Source organism: Rosa rugosa, chromosome 2, assembly GCF_958449725.1.
Source record: "Rosa rugosa chromosome 2, drRosRugo1.1, whole genome shotgun sequence".
NCBI classification, from domain to species: domain Eukaryota; kingdom Viridiplantae; phylum Streptophyta; class Magnoliopsida; order Rosales; family Rosaceae; genus Rosa; species Rosa rugosa.
Genome location: NC_084821.1, coordinates 47,839,802 through 47,858,286, shown reverse-complemented (window position 1 = coordinate 47,858,286; position 18,485 = coordinate 47,839,802). Strand labels below are relative to the sequence as shown.

Below are 18,485 nucleotides of genomic sequence, written 5' to 3'. Positions count from 1 at the left end.
AGAACTCTCCCAACTAGAACACTCCATGCTAAAATACATAACTAAATATCTAATTAGTAGGTGAGACAACTCATTTAAGGCTTAGTTTATTTTCCAACAGTCTCCCTTAAACCAAGCCAAGATCTTCAAACTTTATCATCCCCATCATCTCCTTTAGCTTTAAGAAAGCTAATGCTTTGAGAGGCTTCATATATATATCAGCTACCTGATCGATCTCCAAGTGGACAATAATGAACTGCAACTTCTTTCTTTTTTGCCAAATCTCGGATATAATGATGTTTGGCACAGATATGCTTTGTCCTCTCATGAAAAAATGGATTCTTTGACAATGAGATTGCAGATTTGTTATCACATAAAATTGTTGTGGGAACCTTATGTTCTTGGTGGAAATTATCAAGAATTCGACGCAACCAAACCGCATGAGTAGCACACCTATTTGCTACAACATAGTCTGCTTTAGTAAATGAAAGAGCTACCACTTGCTACTTCTTTGATGACCAACACATAACTCCAGAACCAATATCAAAAGCATGACCTGAGGTGCTCTTTGCCTTTTTATCTCCTGCCAAATCAATATCTGTATACCCAACAAGTTCATTCTAACAATGAGCTGCATAAAAAATTCCATCACTTTGAGTTCCTTTGATGTATCTCAGTATTCTTCTTGTTGCTTGGATATGTGATTGACGAGGAGCATCCATAAATCTGCTTATCAGTTCAACTCCAAATGTGATGTCAGGTCTAGTAGCCGTCAAGTAGCTCAAATTCCCAACAAGCTGCTTGTACTGTGTCTGATTAACAAACTCTCCACTACCATCTTTCTTCAATTTCAATCTCTGTTCAATTGGAGTCAAAATTGGCTTGCAAAACTCCATCTTAAAGCATTTGAGAATGTCTCCACCATACTTTTTTTGTGAGATAAAAATCCCTTTCTCAGTTTGCACCACTTCACTATCAAGAAAATAAGACATCAACCCCATATCAGTCATCTCAAAATGAGATGCCAAAAGCCTCCATGATTTCTCTAACTAGCTTTAGATTATTGCCTGTGATAATAGGGTCGTCCATATACAAACACACAATAACAACATATTTCTGCAAATTACTTTTAACATATATAGTATGCTCATATGGAACCCTTTCAATTTAGGTGGACCATGTCCTTGGAGCTTTTGTTAAAGGCCATATAAAGCCTTTTTCAACTTATACACTTTCTCTGATTGGCATGCCGTCATATAACCAAGTGGCTACTCAAGATAAACCTCCTCCTCAAAAGTTCCATTAAAAATGCCGATTGAACATCAATTTGAAATATTTTCCAACAATTATGAGCAGCAAGGGAAATAACCATTCTAACAGTATCAAGCCTAGCATCAGGAGAAGAAACTTCAAGATAGTTAATACCTGATTTCTACTTGTAGCCTTTGTTACCAATCTAGCTTTAAAGCGATCCGCATCTCCATTTGGCTTGTACTTTGTCTTATACACCCATTTGAATCCAGTGATTGTCTTTCCTTCCAGGAAGTGAAGTGAGCTCCCATGTGTCATTCCTTTCAATAGCATGAATTTCATCATCCATTTCCTTGACCCAATGTTGTTAACGACAAGCCTTATTGAAAGTAAGAGAATCATCATCAACATACAAGGCAAAATTGACAATTTCTTCATCTGATGTGCTACTTGCAATGTTCAACTCATAGTCTTTCAAGTAAGGTGGCAAACGACGCTCGCGTTGAGGCCTTGCTGATGCAACTTCTTGTGGAGGCTCAACTTCTGGAACTTGGTTAGCTGGAGATTGAGCTTCTAAATTATCAATTAACTGATCATCATTAATTGAATCATCCTCCAATGGAATGAATGTGGCTGGTTTGTTCTCTTTTGAGCACCAATTCCCAGCACTTTGCTCCTGATCAGCTTCTGGAACTTGGTTAGCTGGAGAGTGACATCTCGGCTGACTATTACTTTCTTTGTCTCCTGATTGTAAAGCTTGTACCCCCTTTGTCACCGTGCTATAGCCAATAAAACTGCACTTGTCAGCTTTATCATCAAGCTTCTTCTTTATGTGATTTGGAACATGAGCGAATGCGAGACTGAAAACCCTCATATGCTGAATGTTGAGCTTTTGAACACTCCACACTTCAAATGGAGCACTTCCATCAATGATTATGCCAAAACAGCTTCTGCCTAAAAATACTTGGGCAGATTTTTAATTTTCAATATGTATCTCATCATATCCATAATGGTTTTGCTTTTCCTCTCCGTTACGCCGTTTTGTTGAGGCGTGTACCGAGTTGTTAGCTGATGCTTGATACCACTTTTCATTAAAAAATCATCATAAATAATATATTCTTGACCTCAATCAGTTCTCAACACCTTTATTTTTTCTCCACTTTGCTTTTCAACATAAGCCTTAAAGACTTTAAAGTTATCACATGCTTCAGACTTGTTCTTTAAAAATATACACCCATGTCTTCCAGCTAAAATCGTAAATAAAAGTGAAGAATTATTTCCCACCACCATGTGAAGGAACCTCAATAGAGCACAAGTCAGAGTGTATAATTTCAAGGGGCATTTTAGCTCTCAAAGCCTTTCATATTGAAAAGGTATCTCTGTGCTTTTTTTCCAAGAACACGAGTATCACAAACTTGGTTTGGAACATGAATAGGAGGCAATTATGAGATCAAATTTTTTCTTGCAAGGAAATTCAAGCATTGAAATTTTAATGCCCAAAACGCATATTCCACAACCAATTATCACCATTTGCCATAAAATTGAAGCAAGGTAACTTATCATACTGCATATGTAATGGAAACAAGTGGTTATGAGCCATGGTTACCTCTGTTATTAGTTTCCGTCGGGGATCACTGATGGTGAAAACTCCTCTAAGTATTCTAATATCATAACCATTCTCTGACAATTTCCCTATACTAACCAAGTTGTGATCCAGGCACATAGTATACATCTGATATGGTATTGTACATCATATTTTTCAGCTGGTTAAAAATCTTGCCTTTTCCTTTAACTGGCATCTTTGCAACATTCCCAAATGTAATCTCTGACCGTATCAACTCATTTAGCTCAACGAACAACTCCTTGTGACCAGACATACGATTGCTACAACCTGTGTCCAAGTACCATGTGATGTGTTCACCATTACTCATAACACTGAAAACCATAAACATAGTCTCTTCATTGCTATTTTCCCCTGGGAAAACTTGGCATGAAACAGCTTGTTCTTTGCCATTCTCAAGCTGCATTCATTCTTATAGTGATCATATCTGTGACAATTAAAGCATTGGGCATTTGATCCATCTCGTCCTTGACTCCAATGAAAGCTTCTTCCTCTTCATTTTCTTGCTCCAAATCTACCCTGCGAACCTCTCTTGTAACTTGAATTTTGATTCTTCTTAGTTGAGCTTGACTCACAGCGGGATTACCAATTTTTCTCCTTTTTGAAGGTTAAAGTCTGCAATGCTTCTTCAATTAACATCTCAGACTTTTCATTCAACCTCTGTTCATAGGCCTGCAAGGAGTTCATTAAATCATCCACCTTCATAGCATTAAGGTCTTGTGACTACTCAATAGCTGGACATTTCCTTCAAACCGCTCCATTAAGGTTCGAAGAATTTTCTCTACGATTTGAAGCTCTCTAATAACCTCCACATTGGCTTTCATTTGATTGACAATGGCTAAGGTTTTTGCAAAGTACTTGAGATGCTTTCTTTTTTCCTCCATCTGAAGAAGCTCGAACTGTAGTTGTAGAGTCTGCAACTGCACCTTCTTCACTTTATCTCGCCCCACATAGCTATTGATTAGATAATCCAATTCTTCCTTCAATGTAGTAACATGTGCAATCTTCTCATAGACTTTAGAACCAATGGCTGCATATATATACATCAGGGATCTGCTATCTTTCTTCCTATTTCAAATCAATTATTCTCTCTGGTTTTGTGTGAGATGTGCTTCGTCTCCTAGATTTGCATATCCATTAATCACCACCTCTGTGTACTCCATGATTTTGAAGAAGAGCTCCATATGTGAGCTCTAATGCTGGAAGTTTCATTTCCCATCAAATTTACCAATTAGACATTGAGGAAAATTATGTTAGTGTGAGTCAACATATCCTGTTAAGAATATTCATCTTCTATTAGGAATGTACTTATTGTATTCAATTAGGAATTACATTATCTTAATTATAATTAGTACTTATCTAGTTAGTATATGTAACCTGGGTGTATAAATACCTCCTTGTGAGAAGAATGAAATTATCTCATTATTCTCTCAAATACATTCTTATTCTTAAGTTGGTATCAGAGCAAACATTCGTATTAGACTTTGTCTCTTTGTTCTCTCATTGCTCTCAATTCTCTTAATTTAATTTCTCTTAAATTTTCTTCTACCCATTAATTGAGATTTGTCTGTCTGTATTCTTGTGATTGAGATTTTCAAACCTTAAAACCTAGAATTTGGATTTTAACCTTTTTCCCTTTAAGCGCGCTTCTACTGTTCATTTTTTCAGCATACTCAATTTTATCTTTTCATTCCACTGTGCTCTATTATTACAATGGGAGGACAAGGGTTAGGCAAGGATTTTGTTGGTGCTGTTTAACAAATCATTCCCTCGGTTCGCCATCGATTGCTACACTTGCTCTGCTACACCATTCTGATACCAGATGTAGAATCACAACACCAACAAAATTCACATCAGCAAATCACAACAACAAATATGGAACTCTAACAAATCTATCACACACACAATAATGAATCCAAGAGAAAATCAAGCTGCTGGAGCAACAAGAAAGATATTTATTGAATCTCACACAACAATATACAAGAGGCACAATCTTATTTATAGGGATGTGCAATAGGTGAAGAGTCCAAAGCAAAATTGGCTCTGAAGCCAAAGAGACAAAATACTAGAACTCCCCCAACTAGAACACTCAAGGCTAAACTAAAATACATAACTAAATATCTAATAAGTAGGTGAGACAACTCATTTAAGGCTAGGTTTATTTTCCAACATGTGGTATTCTTCACTCTTGAAGATGTCCCAATAACAAATGGTTCTTTTGAGGTTATTACGCATTCCAAGTTAGAGGTTATTACACATTCCAAGTTAAAAGGAGTGAGAAGAAGAAAATTCCTACAATAGATGAAAGCTTTGCTACCTCGTTCTTCTGCTCATAGGAGGTGTCACAGATTAGTACATTGTACTCATGTGTTTGAGTTCTTATCATGATTTATTTGTGCTAATCCATTGTGGTTAGAAAAAGACTGTTGAGCTTTCTTAGGTAGTGGCCAATTTTTTATAGCTCCTGAAGGACAAATTTTTATGTTAGTGTCTTTTTAAACTAGCTATTAACAAATTGTCCAAGTAATAATACCTCAACTGCGTTAGAACAAATTTACAATTGAAAATGCTTACTACCAAGAAATATAGTTTGGTATCACATGTTTTAGCTAACAAAACACTTTTGTTTCCTATATTTTAAATTTGAGGTATTTCGATTCAAGTCTTTTTTGTTATATAAAAGTTGATTGCAGTCCGCGCATCTTTTCTTATTAATTGTGGTCCATTTACTTTTTCTAATAGTCAATTTTACCCTTACAACCAAATAAGGTAATTATAAGTATTAACTAATTGAATCACAATATTAGCTCAATTCTAAATTTTAAATTTCAAATTCAAAATTCCAAAATCTACAATTCATCAACGTATTGTTATATACCTACATTATAAGTATTTAAAGATGTATAGTAGAGATTTGACCTCCCTATACATACAAATGAACAAAAATTCAAACATAAAAATATTGAATACTTATATACCTACATTATAGGTGTTTTAAAGATGTATAGTAGAGATTTGATCTACTTATACATACGAAGCACAAAAAAAAGCATAAAATATATTACCAATTTAATCAAAAGGTATAAATATGTACATACAGAACCTTATCTAATTGGGTGGTTCTAATTGGACCTCCAAATTTGATATTAACAGAAAAAAATTTGTAATTGTCTACTTGCTCGGCCCCTCCAAGCATTACTTTTTGGTTCCGTCACTGAAAGTACACCAAAAATGTAGATAGCTCACTCACAAAATTTTTCGTGGTTGAATTGTTAGAGATAAAAAAAAAAAAAAAACAAATTGTTGAAGATATAAATTTGATTATTCAAGGGTGTTTTGGTAAAATTAAGGAGGTGTACTTAGATTTTTAAGTATTGAAAAAAGTGAATTGGAGGTTTAATAAGTAGGAGAGGTCCAAATATCAAATTTGGAGGTCCAACTAGAACCACCCTATCTAGTTAAAAGATAAAAACTATGAAAGAGAAAGTGGGAGATAATGAGAGAATCTTAGATATAGAGATTAAAATTCAAACATAAATTCTAGGACAAGGGTTGACTAACACCATAATCGATTATATATCAAAGATAAGCAAAAACTTCTTACCAAATTTATAATAAAGGTAGTTGCGAATTGAAGAAGTCATGTTAGTAAGACATAAAAATGAACTAAGAAGGGAGAAGCTGTGCAAAAAATATTGGTATGAGAGGAAAAGAAAGAAAAAAAAGAAGAAGAAGAAGAAGAGAAGTATGTGTTGGAAAGAAGATAGCAAGGGAAGGAAAGAAAAAAAGAGATGATTAGGTAGGAAAAAAAAAACGAAAAGTTGGAATTGTTAAGTGCTTAAATCAATATATAAGGAGTTGATAAAAGTTAATGCACTAATAATTAAGTTTGATTAAAAATAATAATTTTAGAAAACAATATTTAGAAAATAAATTAAATTTAGTATTCCATGAAATCTTGTTTGACCTTCTTTCATTATGTGAATTATGAAGACAATTATGACAATTTGTTACAAAAGGGTAAGTAGGAATGCAAAAGTACGCATTTAATTGGATAAAATTAAAATGGAAAGAAATTCTATGTGACAGATGAGTCATAGAACAGCAATTAACAAAAAGTATTTGTGTGAATTGCATCCAATACAGATTACAGAGAGTAAATTTTAGACTTAAATCAAATTATTGATCAAACATGGATCACAACGGCTATACTCGTATACGTGTCATTACTTTTACAAAGGCATCTACCAAAAATAAAATAAAAATGAAAATCCCTTGAAAATTACATGCTCGTTCTTTTACTCTGCATATCGGAGAATAGCTGGTGTTTTGCGTAGAGAGCTTGGATCCCGCCATTTTCCATGGGGTAGTTTTCTGGTAACTCTCCTGGTCTTAGTTATCTTTGGTAAAGGGGATTCTATTTGTGTGTGGCCAAGTCTATATGCATTGTTCTGCAGTATTTTGGTATGAACTTATGGGCTGCTCACCGTATGTTTGTAGAAATGCCCCAGTTGTGGAACAATGGGAAAAGCCGCATGTGAATTCTTGGCAACGCTGATGAAAATGGTACTGTGGCTGTGTCCTACTCTCTGACAGCTTCAACCTTCCATATTGAAATGCAAAGGCGATTTGTAGTCTTTGTGATCCTTGTGTCTGTCAGTGTTAGTAGAAAGGTAAAGAATTGGCTTGAATTCTCAAAGAAATAAACTTGCTTTAATCTCCCATGTTAAAGATTTCTTGCTGATCACTGGTAACCAACGAACAAGATTGATAAACCAGAGTGCAATGCGTATATTCTGATGAGTATGAGAATGGGTGGTCCTCAATTTAATTCAAGTAGGGTTTTTAAGTCTCTGTTTGCATGAAAATGCATGAATCTGAAGTATGAGTTCAGAGACAAAACTGATATTTACATTTACTCTACAGCTCCTTGCTTGAATCATCTATCTAGCTTCCAATGTCGAAATAGTAATTGTGAGTCCTGTGTGGCTTCTTGCTCCTCCTGTTAAGGTTTTGTTGTCTATGGAGCTTCTTTCTGTGAAGAAACCAGGCTCCTTTGGTTCGGGTAATGTTGCTCCTTCATTGCACAACATGAACACCGCTGATGACATTGCTGGTCTGTCATTGGGTAGCTTTTGAACACATAATAGACCCACTTGAATGCATCTTAGGACCTCGTAGTCCACGTATGAGTACTCCAAGCATGGATCTATAAGTTCCAAACCCTTGTTGTTGTTCCACAGTAGCCATGCCTGTAACAATTTCAAATCACGGCCTTTAGTCATACACATGAATGAAACTCCAAGTAAGTTGGTAAAAACATATTCAAAAAACCATAAAATAACTTACATGTCCCAGAAGATTGTGGTTGTGATCTGGATGATTGAACCCTGTGTTCTTTCCGCTGCTAACTATCTCTAATAATAGCACTCCAAAACTGAACACATCCGATTTCACTGAAAATTTCCCATCAATTGTGTACTCAGGAGACATATATCCACTGCGTGCAAAAGAAAATTTTTAAGTACTTGTTGGAAATGAAGACGGAAAGTCATGTTCTACATAGTATTGTTATATATGACTCACTATGTGCCAATTACTCGTTTTGTTTTTCCTTCAGTTTGATCGTGTTCGAAAATTCTTGCTATGCCAAAGTCGGATATTTTTGGGATCAGGTCACGGTCTAGCAAGATGTTGCTACTCTTAAGGTCCCTATGAATGATTCTTAATCTTGAGTCTTGATGGAGGTAGAGAAGTCCTCGTGCAATTCCCATGATAATGTCGAACCGCTTTTGCCAGTTAAGCAGCTTCTTTCTGTTTTGATCTGCACAAGTTATCAATCTCATGAATTTTAGTTCAGTTTTCCTACCCTATGACAAAGAGATACCACACAGGACTCTATTCAATTCCTTTACTAGAGCTGGACATATATCATCATGTAGTTAAACAGAATAATGAGGGTAGAATCTTATACCAAAGATAAAGAAGTCCAAGCTTTTGTTGGGCATGTACTCATAGATTAGCATCCTTTCTTCTCCTTCAATGCAGCAGCCTAAAAGTTTAACAAGATTCCTGTGTTGGAGATTGGCTATCATTGTAACTTCATTCCTAAACTCTTCAAGACCTTGTCCAGAGCCTCTTGAAAGTCTCTTTACTGCTACTAATTCTTCTTGTCTTAGGTTAGCCTGAAAATGTAGTGTAAGCATATTAACTTGAATTCATAGACATTAGACAATAAGGTGAATGATTGTCTTGTTACCTTGTAAACTGGACCAAAACCTCCCTCTCCAAGTTTGTTTTGCCAGGAAAAGTAATTGGTGCCGATTTCAATTGTATGAAAATCAAATAGTGGCAACTGTATGTCTTCCTTGCTTGATCTTGAACCTGAATAAACAAAAATTCAGTGACAATGCATGAATTTGATTGCAAACTGCATAATGACGTTTAATAACATTGTCCTTTTTGTCAATGTATAAAATGATTTGCCAGGAAGCCAACTGGACTTAAACATGTTCTAAGTTGTGCAATATATTTAAGCCTCTTTGTTAGTGATTCAAGGTTTGCACAAAAATAAATAGCAAAGGTGCATAAGTATACTTACCCTTTCTCTTTGCTCTCTTATTCAGAACGATACAACGGCATAAGAGACCCAGAAAAAGAAGTACAGAAGCTGCTGATATCACTGAGATTAATACTACTCTTTTATCCTTCTGACTGGTACTATTGCCTGCATTTGATATAAAACTATAAAAGGTTAGTTTCATAACTAATTTAATATTTAACCATTCAGAATTTTACACATTACTTTCTTCCCATCTGGTGTTTTTCCACTTATTTCATTTTCACAAAAAAGTTTTGACCTTTCAGTTTTAGCTTTGCAACATAAAATTTGGAATCAATAAACCTATTCATTTGATAAAATTGGAATGTACAACATAGCTGTTTCACTGGATTCCTTTACAGATTATGTACTAATCTTTCAGAATTAAGGCTTTACTCTGGAAAATCAAGAACTAACACTATTAGAACACAATATTTATTTACCTAGTTCTGAAGCTGGCATCCGAATATATAAATCTTGATCACTAACTTCATCAACAAACTCACGCATATCTATAAGCTCCCCGAACCACATCAGACAGCCAATGCCTCCACTACTCATATTTGATTTAGCATAAGCTACACAAGAACAATTCTTCAAACACTCTGCCTCACATTCCTTGAAGCTCATGCTGTTGTTCACCGAAAAATCCAACAGGTCTGGAAGTTTCATATTTTGAAATTTCAAAAACCCTTCCCCCTTCTGGCAATCCAATAGGGTCTCTCTCTTGCAACCACTTGTCCTATTAAGAACCTCCCATTCTTGCTGTGATTTTGGAACAAACCCCTGTAAGCACTCACAAATGGGTGTTCTGTTAATTTTGCATATGCTATTTGCACCACACTCCCCGTAATTGTCGCATCGATCATTCTGCAAAGTATACATAACACCCCATTCAGTACTTCCTTTATTCAGCACTAGCCGTTGCATCTCACCTGTTTCAGTCAGCTTTAATCGGGTAATAATAGAATTGTCATTAGCCTCATAGATATAATACAACTCATTTGTGTTATAAACATAACTTGGTTTCAATATTTCGTTGCTTGAAACGGGAAGACCAGTAAATCGAAGACCATTCCAAGGTCCACTGCGGAATTCTTTCTTTGATCCTTGAGCAAGAACAAGCTGAGGCAACACAGGGTGATCGATCTTGTAGGTATATAAACCAAGAGATGGGTCACTAGCATTTTTCCAAGAAGTCAAGAATTGGTTTGGGCCTGTTTTGAAGTTCAATAGCAGCCTCATTTCTGGTAGCAGTGTGTCCGATGGGAAATCAAAACTTTGCCATATATAGCTTTCAGAACTTGTCACAGCCTTGTCTATAACAACAAGGTTTCCAGTTTCCAAAAGCTGTGCAACAGGATCTTCAGCTTCTCTGGAAGGACTAGAAGACCAAATAGTTCTATTCATTTGGTCTAAAAGGACTAAACTTCCATTTTTGGACAACATCATGGCTCCATAAGAATCTGCAAGTGGATTTTCTCTGTTTGCAACCCATACAACAATATCTGGAAAATTCTTGTACCATATTCCTAGATACCATGCTCTAGAGTTGCCTGTGGGAAAAAGTCCCAGTTCAAAGCTTTGGCTGGAAGAAACCAAGGTATCAGAGCCAACTATGAATTGCGATGCAGCTAGGGTGTCAGCTGCGGTGGACAGCTTCAAGACCAAAACGTAGAATAGAGAGGTAAAGAAGATAACAAAGAGACCCTTCATCTCTGTTCTATGACAGAAAAATATAGTTTCACGGAAAAATGATACAGGAAGGAGTTGAGTACTTATTTGGACCTTGCAGGTTTGCAGCCACCTTCCCTTGTTTTTGAGGAGACACAGCTGCTTTTCTGGGTTTGGACAAGCTTCATGCAGGTCATTCCATTCTTGGTCTCTAGCTTATAACAATAATAATCACAAAAACCTCTCTCTCTTTCATTTTTGTTATGGTTCAATGTAGGTCCTTCCTTAACAATACAAGCCTACACATTAGTTTCTCTGATTCTTCTTTTAATTTTAAGAAATTTCCAACTTGCACTGTCATAATTGACCAGGGAATATCAAGAATAAGTGGTACTGGTAAGCTGATACACACTTTTGATACAAAAGCACAAACTCTTCAAATTGGTTTAAACAATTTAATATCTTTGATGTTGATTGGACTTTTAATTATCTCGTGTTTACATCCTCTCAATCTCATATTGCATTAATTAGCCCGGCGTCTTGTGTTGTTTTTTATTTGACCAAGGAGATTGTGAGCTTCATGATTTTACACTAGAACATTTCCTGTTGACTTTGAAATCGACCTTTCTACCTAGAACTACCCTGCAAGAAGGCTTTTGAATAAGTTATCCCCTTTATCTCTGGCTCTCTAGAACTGCCAGCTCGGTTGGAAAGCTGTATTGCCTGGGAATAGAATAGAAATGCGAATGAATAACTAGAACAGAATAGACAGCACTACTAGCAAAAGGCTCATAGAATACAGATTTTTTTCTGTATCTTTTGCTTCAAATGATACAAATAAGAGTATCTAAAACTCATTGGGTACGGTGCAGCCACGGAATGAAAAATGGTATTCTCTATCGCAGGTTCCACTAACCAAAAGCCACGCTTAAGACTTCAGTATCTCCCATTTTTCTTTTCTTTTTTACTGCATTAATTTTTATTTTCTTTCTCTCTCCTCATTTTCTTTTATTTTCTATTTCATATTTACCAAAATACATAAATACTTTTATGCGTATACAAAATACGTTATACTTTATTTAATATTATATTTTTTGTATAATATTAATTTATCCAGAATTACGGATAATTATCCATGTGTATTAAGCAATGGATACACTACGACATCGGTATCGTTTAAATTTTATATTTAAAAAAATATTATGAAAATCAGTAATTTTAATATAAATAAATTATATCCAAATAATTCTAATTTTCAGGGAATTAAAAAAATAATAATAACAATGAGGCATAACCATTAATATTCTAAAGAAAATATATTTATAATAAAATCTACAAAGTTTAAACTTTAAACTAACAAAAGACAAGAATTAAAATTAGTCCGAAATCTCAAATGACTAGAAAATGGAAATACTAATACGAAAATCTTTATTGTAATATCAAACTAATTCCGATAGAGTTGAACGAGCGACCACCATCTTCAAGCAATGTCTTCAATCCGTCTGCATATCAGCACATTCAAATGGCAATGTGGAGCGGTAAACATCATCATTTGGTGAAAAAATCACATTTGACGGCCTTTGAGAAATGTGCTGAGCAAATTGAGACATTGTTTGCTCCATATCTTCTTATGTATCCACCGATATTCCACATTGTTTAAACATCTCTCCCATTTTTTGGACCGCCATGCCTACACACCTTACTTCAAGCATTTCTTCCATTTTTTTTGTTTGTTCGGCCATTTTCCTTTGTAATTCATCCATCAGACGTGCTTCCCTCTCTTGTGCCTCTTTGGTTTGTGCTTCTAAACGCTCTCGCAAGAGTTGCACTTCCTTTGAAACATCTCGCTCTTCCACATGAATTCCAGGAACTTCATCCCAAGTAACCCCAGCTCCAAGACCCCTTACTCGGTTTCCCTTCTCCTTACCAAGAACCTCAGCATACATTTCTTCACGGATTTCTGGAGCAGTGATGTCAACATTCATGCTTAGCCTCTTTTGTTCGGCCTCTTCAAAATCCGCCTACAAAATGTAAATATTATATTATAAATTCAAGAATAGCACTAGTCTCATATTTGTTAAATAAACATTAATATTTCATATAGCACTTACAATTGCTTTTGCACCTGCTGCATCAATTGGCTCTTGAGTTCCTGCCTTTTGGTGTGTTAATTTGAACAATTCCCATCTATCTGGCTCTTTACCATGCAGAAGTTCTTGTGCAATTCAAAGGATGGTACATATTATATAAAGATAACACATCAAAATTTCTAGTCAATAAAATGGAAAATAAGTAAAAGTATAGACTAACTTACATATTCATGAGCCAAACTAGCATATATAGGTTCGTGTCCCTGTTGACTGATTCATTCTCTTTTGAGACCGGTTCCTCTTGTTGATGACCATCCTCTGTGTGATCCATAAATTACTTCTAGCTAGAACAAAGCATATTGCTTTGGCACTAATTCATTCGAATTTAGATATTATCAAAGTACATAAACTACTAAACAATAAACCAAACCATTTGATATGCTGAAATCAAGCATGCTATTTAATCATAAGTTACTGACTTTTCCCCCTCAAACACGCAAATTAACTCCTTACACTGTACAACTTATTTGTATTAAAAGAATAGCACATGCATTTTCATGAAAACCTGTAAATGCTAAGAATAGCAAGAAGATAAAACCAAGCAAGAACAACCCACATGTAGAGAACCCAAAGACGTTATTCCCAAGCACGATAAGACCAAAAATGGCACATACAAGTAAAAAATACTACCTAAAAGCACACGAACCCGCTTCCTAAAAACCCAGCCGTGTCGATTCCGCAAACCCTGCAAAACAAACAAAGATCGATCATAAGCGATTAAGCGCAAGACATACCCAAAATCAGTCAAAAAATGAAGACAAGTGCACGAGAGGGAACATGAACAAATTTGGGTTTAAGAGAAGAGCAGTAGCCAAACCTCTACTTCCCTATGCTTCCTTGGTCAGTGAAAAGCAGAACGCCCTTTTAATCTAATCGATTAGCGAGGTTTGAGGGATTGGGGCTCTTATCAGGCGCCAATCGTCCCGCCTAAATTTCTTTTGTTCCCACTCTCACTACTAGAATTTTGGCCTTAGACATCACGTCATTTAAATCGGTTCAGAAAACACGTGATGTGAAAAATATATTCTAACATCGATTTCTGAAAAACCGATTTCTATATATATAATTAACATCGTTTATTACTGTTGACCGATGTCTATATTTTGATTCCAAAATTTTCAAAAACGCGGAAAGACTAAGCGGCAAACAAAATTTTCCTACTTTACCTCACTCACTTTATCTCCAACATTCACACGCATACTCTCACTCTTCCCCGATACCCTATCCCTCTCGTCCTTCACCTCACCCCTCTCTCTCTCTCTATCTCTCTCTCCCCGTCCTAATCGAGCCAAAACCACAAAACCCTAGAACGAATTCGCAGAGATTTCGTTGTAGCTCCTCTTGGAGGTGGACTGGACGGAGATGTGTGGCCGTGCTTCTAGTCATCGCAAGAGGACGTGCAACCTGGCCTTGACTCGTCGAAGGAAGGAGAAGACGATGGTGGCTGCGGTGAGTCCACACTGGTGGTCGGAGATCGGTGACGGGGGAGAGAGAGTCCTCCAGATCCACTTTCTCTCTCCTCCATCTCTCTCTTGTCTGTGCTTTTCTCTGGTCCTCTCCGGAAACCTAACTTTGATTGAGGTAAAAATTTCAGCTAATCTATCCAGTTAAATCTCTGGGCCTTTATCAATTTTCAGCTTTGTTGTTTGATTGGTTAGTTCGGAACTGGGAGGAAGCTCAATCAGTTCGCTCAACATCATAATTAAAGCCCTTGCAGAGTATATTCACATATCCACCCTAAATTGGATTTCTTTGTTGTTTGAGTGTAAATGTTGGTTGGGTTTTGGTAATCTTGATATTGAACTGGTTGGTTGTGTGTGCAATGTGCAATATGCAGTGAAGTGAGCCTGCACAATCAAAGACTGCATTTGGTTTACAATGGAGTTGAGGTATATACTATCATTTGTTAGTTTCTTCTCCAGCAGTTTCAAGTTTAATGCATTTGGTAGTATACACACCTAGATAATAAAATTGATATGCTATGCTGTTTCCTATGGTACCATTAGATTGGTGGCGGAAGTCTGAGAATTTATAAACGTGAGGTGCAGCAAAAGGTTTTGGAAATTGTTGGCATCTCCAAATGAGAATTTATAAATGGAAGTTGTTGTTGAGTAAGCTAGTCAGGCAGAGTACTTGGCTTATTATTTAGTGTTTGTCCATGTCAATAAATTGTTTGCATTCACGATGTTAATGCTTGTATCCAACTTTGTTTGATTTCTCTTAGATAAACTAGACAGTTCATGTCTATGTATTTGGTAATTCGAATAAGTGGATTTTGATTCTTTCTTTTACAGCTTTAATGTCCCAAGCTATGCAGTACTTCTACTAGATTAAAGCTTCACATACTTTGGTGAGTTGTGCTTGGCAAGTTTGTGTCTTTATTGGTCTCTTGCTCAGTTATACTATATGGGTTTTGATTTCTAGGCTTAGTTTTGGCTGATTGCTCCCAGTTTGGAACTGGGTTTCTTTTATTCAAATTGCAAGTGTATGATATAGTTGCATATCTCTTTAGGTTTGATGAATGGGGTCTTTGGTTTTTTGGGGTTGACACGGAGAGTGGCTTTTGGGGCTTGTCTATATATTATGGGCATATTTTCTTCATGTGGGGTCTTAGAAATTTTCATTTATGCAGCACAACATGTGTGATTCTCTTAAGGGGAATAGCACAATATGATCTTTGCTTCAGTATTTTATTAGATTTTCTGCAATATATTCTGGTAGATTCCTCAGATTTCAGTTCAATTTTGTAATAATTTTTTTGTTGGTAGTTGATGTTTGGTTGTCCATAACTATAATAAACTTAAATTTGGGATCTTTCTCTCATTTATTCCCATACTTTGCCCAAATAAAAAGAGATGCTTGTTGTCTACCGTTTTGGTGGTTTCTTCAACTGATACCGAGATGCTGTTTTTAGTTGCAGGTTTTCAAACTTCAACAGTATAAAAGAAGTCTATACAATAAATTTGGTTGATGTGTACATGTTGGGTTTGGAACTTGAAGCTTTATAGATGTTAAGAGGGTCTTTGAAGTCTATATCATACACATATTGTTAGGCTAATGCTGTGAAAATTATCTTTGCCTAGGGAGAAGGATGTCTGCCCATGATAGTAGCTTTGGGTTAAAAGAGTGAGTAGCTCATGAGAGTTATTATTGGTTATCCCAAATGAGTTATTAGGAATTCATGATGTTTATCAGTTCATTATTCTTGAATATATATATATATATATATATATATATATATATATATATATATATATAATTAATACTTCTCTGCTTTCCTTTTCAGGTAGAAGCTTTAAAAATGGCCCAGAGTCTTCACTTTACAGAAGAGGTTCGATCTACAAAATGTCATCTAGGTGATTTTAAGGTTAAGATAGAGTTTGACGACCTGAAGAATAAGGCCCTTCATACGTGCAGTTGCTTGAGTTCCCTTGTTAGTCAAATTGAGAGGTAAAGCATCTGTTCCTCCTCAATATGATGCAATGTGACAAAAAGCACCATGATATGTACTGCCTTGTGTTATATGAATAGCTTAAGTTTCCTTCTCAAGCTATTCTATATGGATGTTGGGTTGTTAAGAGGTAGAGAAACAGCAAGTGCAGTATAACGACTTGTTGTAGAATAATCATAAGGAGTTATCTAGGAAAATGATAATCCAATTAGTTTTTCACTTTGTTATTTCTTAGGCTGATATTGCTGATAAGGTGTATCATCGGGGTTGCATTTTCTTTGTAGGATCAACTTGCAAAAGAACAGAGCAAAGCAGAGGCATTATTAGCTGTTGTATATGGAGAAGTTTAGAAGACTTCAATCTTGTTCTTTTCTTTTGCTGTTGTATATGGAGAAGTTTAGGTCATACGTCCCCTTCTCCCTACTCTTTGTACTCTTTTTATCAATAGTATTAATGAGAATTTTCTTTTGCTTACCACTGGTATTCTCATTGTGAAACTTCTCTAGCAAAGAAACTGATTTAGTAATCACTTCTAAAATAGAAATTGAAGCAAAAAAGAACGAAAACATACAACAATTTGAAATAACAAACTGATGTTATAAATGACAAAGGACATCAGTTCTATCTATAAAACATATGTCTAATACTGATATATAAATCAATTTCTTATGTAAAACGATGTCATAGTAGGAAACAAAATCAGTTTTGTATAAATCAAACGATGTCTAGAGTCATTTTATACATCGGGAGCTTATATAAGAAACTGATGTCTAGAGTCATTTTTAACATCGGCTAAAAACCGATGTCTGGGATTTACTGATCTTTAACATCACCCACTAAGACATCGGATGGTTTTTTTTTTTAACATCGGTTTCTAGCCGATGTCTAAGGCAAAAATCCTAGTAGTGTCTCCTTCGTGTTCTTGTTTTTTCTTTTTTTCATTTTGGGCGTACAAGCGGGAAATTAAAGAAATAGAAGTTGATAAGGACTACTCCAGTTCACATGCTGATCGATACTATGGATAATTCAATCTGGAATTGTTATGATTATATAAAGTCATTGGATGATTAAATAAAATGAAATAAAAAGCTAAAGCCTTGGATACACATTGGATATATATGGAAATCCTTTTCATACGTAAATACAAATCATATTGGATACTCTTTTATGTGTTAATCAACATCAACTACGGTTTCCCGTGGTTAATGAGAAATTTGCTTGTTTTTTATATGGAACATATATAAATGTGAATTTATTATCTTAAAACGGCCCAAAAAATCAACTACATTTTGCTATGCCTTCATACAGAAATCCATGGCTAATGAACTATGAATACGGATACTAGTGTGCAAAAAATGGTAGTGCATTGAGTACCTATATATATCCATAGTTAATTTGCAAGTATGTGTATTAAATTATTAATAGAAAAAGCTCTAATAAAATGTTAAATAGAAAAAAGGTCAAAAATATTATTTTTGGCTTATTTCCAATACTGCTGCAAACAAGGAATGATTAATTTGTCATCTATTTCTCTCTCTCTCTAGAGAGAAAACCCTAAAATCCCTAAAAGTCGAGTTTTTTCCACACCAATATTCGATCTCGTCCGGCGGCTCCCCGACCGATGTTGGCCTCCGGGCCTTGCCATCGTCTTGGGGTTGCTGTCGGATGGGCTTTCGATCCTATTTAGCCGAATCATCCATGGGTGGTGCGCTTCGGGGTTTCCAGACTGCTCGGGATTGGGTTTCTGGCCGCATCTCA

The 18,485-nt window shown here is 35.7% G+C and overlaps 2 protein-coding genes and 1 long non-coding RNA gene across 3 annotated transcripts; all 3 read right to left on the bottom strand.

The window, feature by feature from the left end:
- Positions 1 to 482: 482 nt before the first annotated feature.
- Positions 483 to 980, bottom strand: LOC133730886 (uncharacterized mitochondrial protein AtMg00810-like). Its single transcript, XM_062158393.1, has 2 exons — positions 689 to 980; positions 483 to 577 (listed from the first exon to the last, which is right to left on the bottom strand). The coding sequence occupies exons 1-2, from the start codon at positions 978 to 980 to the stop codon at positions 483 to 485; spliced, it is 387 nt and encodes a 128-aa protein (XP_062014377.1).
- A 6,067-nt stretch (positions 981 to 7,047) lies between these two features.
- Positions 7,048 to 11,665, bottom strand: LOC133734802 (G-type lectin S-receptor-like serine/threonine-protein kinase At4g27290). The gene is made up of 7 exons (XM_062162419.1): positions 9,896 to 11,665; positions 9,453 to 9,578; positions 9,111 to 9,235; positions 8,826 to 9,036; positions 8,438 to 8,675; positions 8,201 to 8,351; positions 7,048 to 8,103 (listed from the first exon to the last, which is right to left on the bottom strand). Exons 1-7 carry the CDS (start codon positions 11,166 to 11,168, stop codon positions 7,795 to 7,797), a joined length of 2,433 nt encoding a protein of 810 aa, XP_062018403.1. The 5' UTR covers positions 11,169 to 11,665; the 3' UTR covers positions 7,048 to 7,794.
- A 762-nt stretch (positions 11,666 to 12,427) lies between these two features.
- Positions 12,428 to 13,682, bottom strand: LOC133734810 (uncharacterized). Its single transcript, XR_009858592.1, has 3 exons — positions 13,441 to 13,682; positions 13,238 to 13,341; positions 12,428 to 13,147 (listed from the first exon to the last, which is right to left on the bottom strand). It is a non-coding gene; the product is annotated as an uncharacterized LOC133734810 (long non-coding RNA).
- Between the last annotated feature and the right edge of the window lie 4,803 nt (positions 13,683 to 18,485).